General features: G+C 41.7%; 1 protein-coding gene across 1 annotated transcript; it reads left to right on the top strand.

Annotated features, from left to right (window-relative positions):
- The first annotated feature begins 3,905 nt into the window (after positions 1–3,905).
- On the top strand, positions 3,906–10,966 carry LOC126006740 (procathepsin L-like). The gene is made up of 8 exons (XM_049772264.1): positions 3,906–4,007; positions 4,801–4,937; positions 5,200–5,322; positions 5,409–5,558; positions 6,213–6,437; positions 7,387–7,552; positions 9,519–9,636; positions 10,576–10,966. Exons 2-8 carry the CDS (start codon positions 4,812–4,814, stop codon positions 10,673–10,675), a joined length of 1,008 nt encoding a protein of 335 aa, XP_049628221.1. The 5' UTR covers positions 3,906–4,007; positions 4,801–4,811; the 3' UTR covers positions 10,676–10,966.
- The last annotated feature ends 1,161 nt before the right edge of the window (positions 10,967–12,127 follow it).

Below are 12,127 nucleotides of genomic sequence, written 5' to 3'. Positions count from 1 at the left end.
TGCTTGCAAGGCAAACACCTTGTGCTATCTCTCTGGGCCCAGAAGGTTAGAATTTTAATTTAATTAAAAGTGGGAAAACAGTCCACAAAATCAACTCATTTGTTATCTAATGCGCCATGATGTTTTTTGACAAATTCTTTTAAATGTATTGGTAATGATCTTCACTTGTGGGCAGTAAAAGTAAACTGGTATCTATGCCTAATATTAAAATGGAACAGCTAACTTCAAAAAATGATATGAACAATGTGTCTAATTAATGTTAAAAAGAAGACAAACACAAAGTCTGAACTCAATTATTGTGCTTTTTTTACTTTTTGGTTTATCCCTGACAGTGCTCAGGATTTACTCCTGATTCTCAGGGATCACTCCTGCAAAAGCTCAGGGGATCAGATGGGGCATCAGAATCAAATTCAGGGCAACACTATACAAGTCAAAAGCCTGTTTTTTTCCCTTTCTATGCTCCAGCTCTGATCTATTCTTTGGTCAAAATGACAGACTGCTTGACCCCTGATGAAAAGTAAGGTTATGGTAGGTCAAAGAAGTACATTATTTCATGAATGGCTTGTAAATTAGTTCGTTTAATTGAAACAAATGGATGAGGAAGTAATTGGCCTCTGAACCTTAAAAAACATCATACAAGATTTATTCATTCCTCTCTGATTTAAAAGAGGATAAAGAATTATTCAGATTTTCCTCCTCTTCTAAATATTTTATCTCCATTATCTCATATGATACCGCACCTAATATACTTAACCTATCAAGCATCACAATCTTATCTTGTGACTATGAGCTATAGCTAGCTATCACTGGCCTACATCAAAGAGTTTCACACCACATAGATCTAGACAGAAAGAAGATAAAATTAAAAGTATAAAATTTCTATTCAGTGTGTAACATTGATGTTTTTGTGCTATCATAAATTAAAAGATCATAAATCAAACTATTGTACATTGGGGACCATTAGTACTCCTAGAAAGCCAAGGAGATCTACACAGAAGTATTTTCACAGACACTGCATTTTAAACAGAAATAGGAAAGTTTTGCCAACTCCATTTTATTTATCTAAGGTTAGAGCTATTGATAATTTACAAAAATGTGACCAATTTAATAATGAACAATCATCAAAATTCTTTTGCAAAGAATTGGAAACAGAAGGGCCATAATGACTATTAATAATACATTTACATAATATATTATTTAATCAATTATAAGTTAAAATCTTGAATAGAGGGGCTGGAGAGATAGCATGGAGATAAGGCGTTTGTCTTTCATGTGGAAGGATGGTGTTTCGAATCCTGACATCCCATATGGTCCCCCGAGCCTGCCAGGAGCGATTTCTGAGTGTAGAGCTAGGAGTAACCTCTGAATGCTGCCGGGTGTGTTCAAAAAAAAAATCTTGAATAGAAGTAATTATTTATTTTTCTCTCCTTGCTTGATTTATTTTTAGGTTAGAACATATTTGCTATAAATTAATCTATTTTTCTCCATTATGGTTGTGTCAGATTCCATGAAACAAAGCCTATTCTTTGGAGTAACACCTGTCACAGCCTCCTGTTAGACTATTGCTCAAGGCAGACATTAATGCAGTAGCAGGTTTTTCCACTCTGCCTGCAACATTTGAACTTGTATCCCAAGGGCAGTTATAAAACCCACGTGTTAGAATAACTTGGGTTTCTTGTGATCATAGAGTAAACAAATTGATTAATGGTCACACATATATGACAATGCAACTCTGACCCACAAAGAAAAAAAAAAAGACAGGAAATAAACTTCTGTAGCAACCAGCCCATAGAATTAGAAACTGGCTGAATGGCTACAACTTTCTTCTTTTGCCTCCAATTCCAACCCCAAAAGCAAACCAGAAAAACCAAATTGTAGCCACAAACCAATCACGAATAAGAGTCATATCTTGTTCCTAGCAAACAAACTCACTCATTACAAACTTCCAGTATAAACTTACAGGAAGCTTCCTCCCATTTTTATTTTTAGGCTTAGCCTCACACCATCTTTGAATTATCTTCATAGTCATTAACTTATTCTTACATGTGAATGATGCTTTTGTTGAACACTATTAGTGATTTTTTGTTTTGTTTTGTTTTGTTTTGGGGCCACAGCTAGTGAAACTCAGAGGTTACTCCTGGCTATGCACTCAGAAATGGCTCCTGCCTTGGGGGACCTTATGGGATGCGGGGGGATCGAACTGCGGTCTGTCCTAGGTTAGCACATGCAAGGCAAACACCCGAATGCTTGTGCCTCTGCTCTGGCCCCACTATTAATGATTTTAAAGGAAAAAACAATCTCAGCCATGTGACAATAAACGTTTGTAACCAAGACTTTCGCAAGCAAGAGCTTCCTTCCGGCCTCTTGCGTTCGAAAGGCCAAGTCTTCCATTGTAAAGGGTAATTTTTAATCACATTACTTTAAAATAGGCATTTGTCTGATTATACTTCTTTCCAAATCAATCGGTTGAAATTTTGCAAATTGGCACGTACTGAGGGTATTCAGCTAGTCGTTTATTTCTGCACGTGAATGCTGCTTTTGCTGAACACTATTAATGATTTTTAAAAGAAAAAAGAATCTCAGCCCTGTGACAAACTTTTGTAACCAAGGCATTCGTTAAGCAAGAGCTTGAGGCGTTCGAGAGGCAAAATAGTCTATTGAAAAATTATTTAAAAACAGGCATTTTCCTGGTTATACTTTCCAAATTATCAATGTAATTTTTGCAACTGGCACGCACTGAGGGTATTCTAAGTCGATCTGTATCATTCTCTCTCTCTCTCTCTCTCTCTCTCTCTCTCTCTCTCTCTCTCTCTCTCTCTCTCTCTCACTCTCACTCTCTCTCTCTTTCTTTCTTGGTTATACTTTCCAAATTATCAATGTGATTTTTGCAATTGGCACGCACTGAGAGTATTCTAAGTCGATCTGTGTCATCTTATTTCTTTCTCTTTCTTTCTTTCTTTCTTTCTTTCTTTCTTTCTTTCTTTCTTTCTTTCTTTCTTTCTTTCTTTCTTTCTCTCTCTCTCTTTTTCTTTCTTTCTTTCTTTCTTTTTTTTTTTTTTTTTTGTGGTTTTTGGGTCACACCCGGCAGTGCTCAGGGGTTATTCCTGGCTCCAGGCTCAGAAATTGCTCCTGGCAGGCACGGGGGACCATATGGGGGGCACCGGGATTCGAACCGATGACCTCCTGCATGAAAGGCAAACGCCTTACCTCCATGCTATCTCTCTGCCCCCAATCTTATTTATTTCTACCAGTTATCAGAAAAGGTTCCAATCCTGAGCCCAGGAACAGCAGAGAAAATGCCCCTGATTCGTGGAAACTGCCCACGCACCGGTTTTCTTTCCAACTAGGCCGCTACCCATCCGGTCCCTCTGAAGCCAGGAGATAAAAGTCAGCTGAAGTTTTCCCGTAATTTGCTCTTGTGTACAAGAAGAGCCGCCAGCCAAGGCCCAATTGCTCAGCGACCTGCAGACGTTTTGAGCAGCAAACTAGAATTGTGGCACAGTGAGACTCGCCTTGCGAAATCCACATGGAGAGGGCAAGGCCTGTTTTTCTGACCCCCTTCTCCCTCTCCAGTACATCTGCCCGGGCAGCAGGGCCCGGGCAGGACAGAGCAAGGGCGGGGCCGGGGCCGTGCCACGCCCACTCTCCGCCGCAGCCAATCGAAGCGCGGGCAGGCAGTGGGGCGGAGCCGGAGCGCAGGGGGACAAGCCTACTCCTCATCTCAGCCAATCGAAGCGCAGGCAGGTGGGGGGGAGCCGATTTGAGGGGACACGCCCACTCCCCGCATCAGCCAATCGAAGCGCGAGCAGGCGGTAGGGCGGAGCCGGAGTGCAGGGGGCACGCCCACTCCCCGCCGCAGCCAATCGAAGCGCGGGCAGGCGGTGGGGGCGGAGCCCGACGGAAGACCCGCCGCGACCTTAAGGGCGAGTCGTGGAGTCGGTGTTGTTATCGAGACCTGCGAGCCACAGTGTTGCTTTCTTGCGCCGCTTCCTTGCGCCGCGGGTGACGTGAGTCTGGGCTCGGGATCAGGGTCGGGCTCGGGATCGGCCAGGGTGGTCCTTACTGCGCAGGCGGGAATGCCTTGGTGAAAGGGGAGGGTGGTCCCCAGGCGAGGGCGGACGAGGACGCCTCGAGATCCCTGGAATTCCAAGGCCGCGCTGGATCTCCCGGGGCTCAGCGCGACCTCGGAGGCCGGTTCGGTCGCCTACCCGGCCGGCTCGACCCAACGAGGCAGAGAGGACGGTGCTGCAGCTGGAAGATGGGGACCCGGGAGACTGACAGCCCAGCCTGCCAAGCACATGATGCAGACCCCCTTTGGTCTGGCCCATGGTCCGACCCTTTAGTCTGGACCGAGCTGGGCGGTCCCGTCCCTCAGGCTTTTGGCCCGCAGGGAGGAGGTGCGGGTGGACACCCCCAGAAGGCACGACCACTGCGTCCTGGGATCCGTCCTGGGAAGGAAGGTTTTTGGGGTGCGCAGATAATAACCTGAAATCTGCACGTCTTAGTTTAGGCTTCGATGGTCTAACCCTCATACCCAGGACTGCCCTAATCATGGCGCTTTTGCAAGAGAGCGTTTCGTGCCTGAGTCCACTGTCAGCCTATTTTTCAGTTGCTAACTGGCTCCAGCACAGTCTCTGGTAGTGGCCTGGTTTTTCTTCATCCACAGTGCATCTTCTACCACACACAGCCTGCTGTGAAGATTGTGAACACTGGGGAGGGGGGAAAAACGTTCCTTCTCTGGAGAATGCTGGGCAGTTTCTGTGAAGGACTGACTTTGGTTTTCTTTTCTTTCCTCTGTAGGTTGCTGAAACATGAATCTTCCCCTTCTCCTGACTGCCCTTTGCTTGGGAATAACCTCAGCGACTACCAAGTATAACCAGAGTCTGGATGCAGAATGGCAACAGTGGGTGTCCAAGCACAGGAGGTTGTATGGCACGGTGAGTGACATCGGCGCTGTCAGGGGGTCCCACAGAGAATGGCCCAGCTGTGGGGAGAGTCTGACTGAGTGCTGATTATCAGAGGGTTGTCAATTGATAGCCCTTTGCAAGCACATCGGAAGTGACAGCCTCCTGTGGGGCTGGTAGAAGACCCTACATTGACAAACATCCCCAATTATCTTCCTTTCTATCAATCCATGGCAATGAGTGTGAAGCAGTTTTAAAGAAAACTAGAGATGAAATAGTGTGTGTTTATTCCTAGCATGAAGAAGGGTGGAGGAGAACAGTGTGGGAGAAGAATATGAGAGCAATACAACTCCACAATCAAGAGTACAGCCAAGGGAAGCATGGCTTCACCATGGCAATGAATGCCTATGGGGACATGGTAAGTCTGGCATGGATGACCACATACCTTTGGTACTTATGAAAGCTTCTTGCTTTATAAAATACTTTTCTTTCTTTTCTTTAAAGACCAGTGAAGAATTCAGACAGGTGATGAATGGTTTTCAAATGCGTAAACACAAGAAGGGGACGAAAAGGTTCAGGGCGCCTCTCTTTCATCCACACCCCAAGTCTGTGGATTGGAGAGAGAAAGGCTGTGTGACTCCTGTGAAGAACCAGGTATGACAGCATCCAGATTTTCTTTCGGAAGGGGGAAACAGAAAAAGGACCTGAAACCTTGCTTTGGTAGACAAAAGATGTACACTTTTATATTTTATTTTATAAATGTGCATGTTCTTCCTGCAGTGACGGGGATTGAACATAAGTGATAGAGCATATTTTTTCACATGCTGAGCTGAGTTTGATCCCTGGCACCCCCAAGCTGAAAGTATTCCCTTATCTACCTATCTATCCACCCTACCACTTCAGCACTTCTGAGTGTTGCGCTTATTTTTAAAATAAATGATATCTTGGGGCCGGAGAGATAGCATGAAGGTAAGGCGTTTGCCTAGCACGCAAAAGGACGGTAGTTTAAATTCCGGCATCCCATATGGTCCCCTGAGCTTGCCAGGAGCGATTTCTGAGCATAGAGCCAGGAGTAACCCCTCAGCGCTGCCGGGTATGACCCAACCCCCCCCCCCCAAAATGATATCTCATTTTTATAATGAGAGTCATTAGTTATTATTTATTTTGGGTTTGGAACCATATCCTACAGTTCAGAGCCTACTCGCTGCATGGTATATACCATGTAGTGCTGGGGAATCAAACCTGGGCCTCCTGCATGCATGCCATTGTATTTTGCCTTACAAACTGACACAATTCTTGGATTTTCAGGGCGCGTGTGGTTCTTGTTGGGCCTTCAGTGCAGTTGGAGCCCTGGAAGGTCAGATGTATCTGAAGACTAGCAAGCTCGTGTCACTGAGTGAACAGAACCTGGTGGACTGCTCCCGTGCTCAGGGCAATCAAGGCTGCAATGGTGGGCTCATGGACAATGCTTTTGAGTATGTTAAGGAAAACAAAGGTCTGGATACTGAGGAGTCCTATCCATATGTTGCAAGGGTAAATGGAACTTATCTTCTTTTTCCAGCTAGCATTTGAAACTGGAACATTTTCAGAGATAACATGCCCCTTACTTAGCATTTTAACTATAAACATTTTACATGTAAACTCAGAGCTGACTTAGTCAGCTTTTGCCCACTTCTCTGGTTACTTGGTCAAAATAATAAGCTGTTATTTTATGATTTTTTAGAATATGGAACACATGCCACTTTGCATCTTAATGCAAATTTCTTGATAGGGAGGAATTTCTTTTCTTTTTTTTTTGAGAAACATCCAGCTGTGTTCAGGACTTAGCTCATGACTCTGCCTTTAAGGGTCACAGCTGGCTGGGAACTAGATGGTATGCCAAGAATTGAACCTGGGTTGGCTGAATGTAAAGCAAGCACATTACCTACTATACTATCATCAGAGCCCCATCCGTATCAGTAGGGAGGAGTTTATTTTTTTAAGTTTTTTTTATTTATTTAAGCAACGTGGATTTACAAAGTTATTGTTGAATCTGTGCTTTATATGTATACCACTCTCTCACATCATGGACCCCTGTTCCCCCATTATTTCTCTTTCTCATCTTCCCTCATTAATTTCTTTCCTATCATTCTCTTCCCTAAACCATGGGGTGAAGAATGATCTAAGCTTTTCCCCTTTACCACATTACATTTTCTTATTCAGTTATTTTGCATACCACAGACAAATGACATCCTGTGTTTTTCTTTCTACTTCTGGCTTACTTCACTCAATATGATCTTATAGTCCCAATTAGATTCCAGTAAATTGTGTGATTCCAGAGAAATTTTTTTTTTGAGAAATTTCTTAATGGACTGGTAGATTTTGGGGTTTCATTTGAAGTTACTAATATTTTAGTCAATAACTCGTGAGTCTTGCTCAGGAAATCATGATCTTCAGCATGTGTGTGGTAATAAATATATAAATCTCTTTCCTTTCTTAAAAGGATACGGGTGCTTGTAATTATAAGCCTGAATATTCTGCTGCCAATGACACTGGCTTCGTGGATATCGACCAGAATGAGAAGCATCTCCTCGCAGCAGTGGCAACTGTAGGGCCTGTCTCTGTTGCCATTGATGCAGGCCATTCATCCTTCCAGTTCTACCAATCAGGTAGGTGTTTGTCATATTTATTTTAGGGGCTCATGAGGGCAGACTAGTAGAAGAACTTGGTATGTAATTCACTTTCCAGGATGAAAGAGTGTTGCATGCTCAGTTAGCATAAGTGTCTTTCCATTTGTCTTTAAGTGTTTTCTCCTGGTGATATATTCTTCATAAATATTTAGAATGTTTTTTATTTTTATTTTAAAATGTAACCCAATTTATGTAACTGTTCTTTAGTATTGTACCTTTTTCTCCTGAATGGTTTGCTGTAGTAACTACAATGTTGAGAACCCTGTGGCTCAAATAATTGTTTTTGGTATATAAGTGCTATTTTCTTGAATTCAATGCTAAGCCAGTTATTTTTGTCTACTAAAAGAATACTTAAGATAGATCTTATTGGATTTTTTGTTTGTTTGTTTGTTTGTTTGTTTTGGGGCCACACCCTGTGGGGCATTCAGGGGTTACTCCTGGCTGTTTGCTCAGAAATAGCTCCTGGCAGGCACAGGGGACCATATGGGACCCCGGGATACGAACCAACCACCTTAGGTTCTGGATCAGCTGCTTGCAAGGCAAGCACCGCTGTGCTATCTCTCCAGGCCCTTACCCACTCTTTCTGATAATCTGATAATTCTGATCATCTGTTTTTCTTAATTTATTTTTATTTATCAATTTTACTTATATTATACATTGTTGAAATCATCTAATATTTATCTTCTTTTTCTTCTTTCCACTTCCTTTAATATCTTCATTTTTTTCCGTTTTGCTATCATGACAAAATTTTGTCATTTTTGTAACCAAAGGAAAAATACTCTTTTTTTTTTTTTTTTTTTTTTTTTTTGGTTTTGGGGCTATACCGGTAGTGCTTAAGGGTTACTCCTGGCTCTATGCTCAGAAATCGCCCCTGGCAGGCTCAGGAAAAATATTCTTAATAAGAAAAATCTTGGGCCCAGAGAGATAGCACAGCGGCGTTTGCCTTGCAAGCAGCCGATCCAGAACCAAAGGTGGTTGGTTCGAATCCCGGTGTCCCATATGGTCCCCCGTGCCTGCCGGGAGCTATTTCTGAGCAGACAGCCAGGAGTAACTCCTGAGCATTGCCGGGTGTGGCCCAAAAAACAAAACAAAAAAAAAAAGAAAAATCTTGGGGCTGGTGAGGTGGCGCTAGAGGTAAGGTGTCTGCCTTGCAAGCGCGCTAGCCAAGGAAGGACCGCAGTTAGATCCCAAGCGTCCCATATGGTCCCCCCAAGCCAGGGGCAATTTCTGAGCGCTTAGTCAGGAATAACTCCTGAGCAGCAAATGGGTGTGGCCTGAAAAACCAAAAAGAAAAAAAAGAAAAAGAAAAACCTTGGAGGGCCGGAGAGATAGCATGGAGGCAAGGCATTTCCCTTGCATGCAGAAGGACGGTGGTTAGAATCCCGGCATCCCATATGGTTCCCCAAGCCTGCCAGGAGCGATTTCTGAGTGTAAAGCCAGGAGTAACCCCTGAGCGCTGCTGGGTGTGACCCAACCAAAAAAAAAAAAATCACCTTGGATTTAGTTACATTTCATTGATTTCTGATGAGTTGAGTTTAACTTTTTATTTTCCTTCATATGCATACCAAGTGCCCCACCACTGAGAAATATCCCTGACCTGGCTTTCCTCGTTTTTAAGCAGTCTTAATTTTAATTTGTCTTGTTTTGAATTTGTTGATCACAGTTCTCTTTTATGACAGGTACCTCTGTTGTCTTTACTGTGGTGGAGGGATTGTGGGAGGGGAGCATACTAGTAGTGCTCCCTATGAATGGGGTAGAATGAGCACAGCAGCTAGAATCATAATAACTATGACTGAACCATCTGCTTGTACATGCAGTGATATATTTTACCACTGTGCCACATCCCTGGCTTTGAGGTGCTTCTCAGAACTGTTTTGTTTGAGTGTGTTTTGTTCACTTGTCATTTGGTTCTTCTCACTCCTATATTGATTTTTTTTTCCTTCAGGTATTTATTATGAGCCAGACTGCAGCAGCAGTGATCTGGATCATGGTGTTCTGTTGGTTGGCTATGGTTTTGATGGAAAAGATCCAAATAAAAATAAATACTGGCTTATCAAGAACAGGTATGAAACATGGAATATTATATTTGAAAATAAATATTGGCTTTCAGCTCATAAAAACATGTTAAAGCCCAGAATTCTCTCTCCTAATTAGAGTAAGCACAGAAGTACTGATTTAGTTTTCATGAAGTAAATAGTTTTATTAAAAGAAATTTACATAGAGATATGAGGGAAGAGAAGAGAAAGACATTCAAGAGAGTACAAAGGTTTTTCCTAAAGGGAAAAATTTCTCATTCTAAAAATATATCAGGCCCCAGAGTTTTACATAAAGACCTTTGCAATTGTAGATTTCAGAACTGATTTCTTTTTTTCTATTGTTATTTATTCCAACGTGGTATACTCAACCAAAATATTTATCATTGTTGATTCTTTTTGTTTGTTTGTTTGTTTGTTTTGGTTTTGGTTTTGGTTTTTTGGGCCACACCCGTTTGATGCTCAGGGGTTATTCCTGGCTAAGTGCTCAGAAATTGCCCCTGGCTTGGGGGGACCATATGGGACACCGCGGAATCCCAAGGTACTTCCTTGGCTAGCTCTTGCAAGGCAGACACCTTAACTCTAGTGCCACCTGCCAGCCCCTGATTCTTTTTGTTTTTGATTGTTTTTTGGCCCACATCCAGAAGTGTTCAGGGATTGCACCTGGCTCTGCACTCAGGAATCCCAATGCTCTAAGATGATTGATGATTATTGGAATCATTTTCCACAATTAAGTTATTAAGTTGAGATGAAATATATGTTAACTTGTAGCAGACAGACCACTACATTGAAATTCTAGTTCTGCTACAATTTCCTGTCAAAAAAAGTTAGGACCACGGGGGGAATTAATACAAATATATGTAATTACACATTGAATCATGTCTAATACATGGTAGTTTTTCTTGCAGTATTATAAATGAAACAATATCTTTGTTTCTTTGGATAAGTGGAAACCATGCTCTCTTTCAGCTGGGGTGAAGAATGGGGCTGGCAAGGCTACGTGAAACTAGCCAGAGACGAAAATAACCACTGTGGAGTCGCAACAGCAGCCAGCTATCCTACGGTGTGAGCTAACGAGTGGTGACAATAGAGGACTTAAGGACAGCATGTCTGAAGGAAGTTGATCTTAAAACTGACCAAACCCTTAATGTGTAAGATAAAATACTTGAATCATTGAGGATCCAAGTTGTGATTTGAATTCTGTGACATTTTTCTAAGGGTAAAATGTTAACACTATAATTAGATATAAATAGCTTTATAATGTTGAAGACTCATGCTCATTTCTAAGACTTTTGAATTTTCATTTTTTTAAAGGTTATATAATACAGGCTTTATCTTTTCAAATAAATTTTAATTCACTATGTAGAGATGTAACTTTCTGATTTTGATACATTAACATTTTTGAAAAATATTGAGTTGGAAAATATGGAGAAACAACTACACACACACACACACACACACATACACACACACACACATACACACACACACACACACACACACATATACACACACAGAGAGATATGTAAATAGTGCCTAAGAAAGAAGGCTGGAAGTAGCCTGACAGTTGATAAGGACAAAAATAATATTAGAGAAGCAATAATATTAGAGAAGCAATACTAGAAGAGGTCTTTCTTTGATACAAGATAGTGAGCCTCAAAACAATTATGGAATGCAAATCTCAAACAATTACTGGAACATATCCTTAAATTGTTTGTAAAGACCAGATGCAAGTGGCTTGCTAAGGCTTTGTTCTGTCAGTTCTCAGGCATGACTCAGGAAGTCTTATTTGTTACCTAGTATAGTAAAAGTAAATATAATGATTCTGATTAACAAAATTTGTTTGGGGTTTTTTTTTTTGGTGATTTTTTTTGGGGGGGGGTTTGAGCCACACCCCGTGACACTCAGGGGTTACCCCTGGCTATACGCTCAGAACATTGTCTAATTTGCATGCATAAAAAGCCTACTTGGATTGGCTGAGTTAGAGGCAGTCCATGCAGCCTTGCAGTGATTGGTGCAGGATGAAGTTGGAAAATTTGTTTTGTGGCAATATTCAGACAATTTTTGTTTAGCGGCATATTGAAACATTTTTTCGGGATATACCCAGCGTATAAGACGACCCCCGATTTTTGGTTGAAATTTTTTTGTTTCAAAAGTTGTCTTATACGCTGGAAAATACAGTACATAAATGTATGTGTTCAACCCCAACACTAACACTAACACTTTACCACTGAATCTACTAGCTCAACACTGGCTGACATTAGCTGCCCAGGTGTGTTATGATGCCTCTTCTGGATTCAACTCAATACTATCAACTTTAGATGCATTCAATAAATGTAAATATTGCTTAGAGTAGGATCACAAAATGATGGATTTGACTGCTGCAAAATTTATATAGAAAATTTATATAGATATTGTGACTATTTTGGTTTTGAAAGGGGTCAGATGAGACAACTTAGTATTTGCCTTTTTTTTTTTTTTTTTGCAATGTTTTGGGGCTATTTAATCCTTTACTTAAGGG

This window comes from Suncus etruscus, chromosome 4 (genome assembly GCF_024139225.1).
Source record: "Suncus etruscus isolate mSunEtr1 chromosome 4, mSunEtr1.pri.cur, whole genome shotgun sequence".
Taxonomy (NCBI): domain Eukaryota; kingdom Metazoa; phylum Chordata; class Mammalia; order Eulipotyphla; family Soricidae; genus Suncus; species Suncus etruscus.
This window is presented reverse-complemented; position numbering and strand designations above follow the sequence as displayed.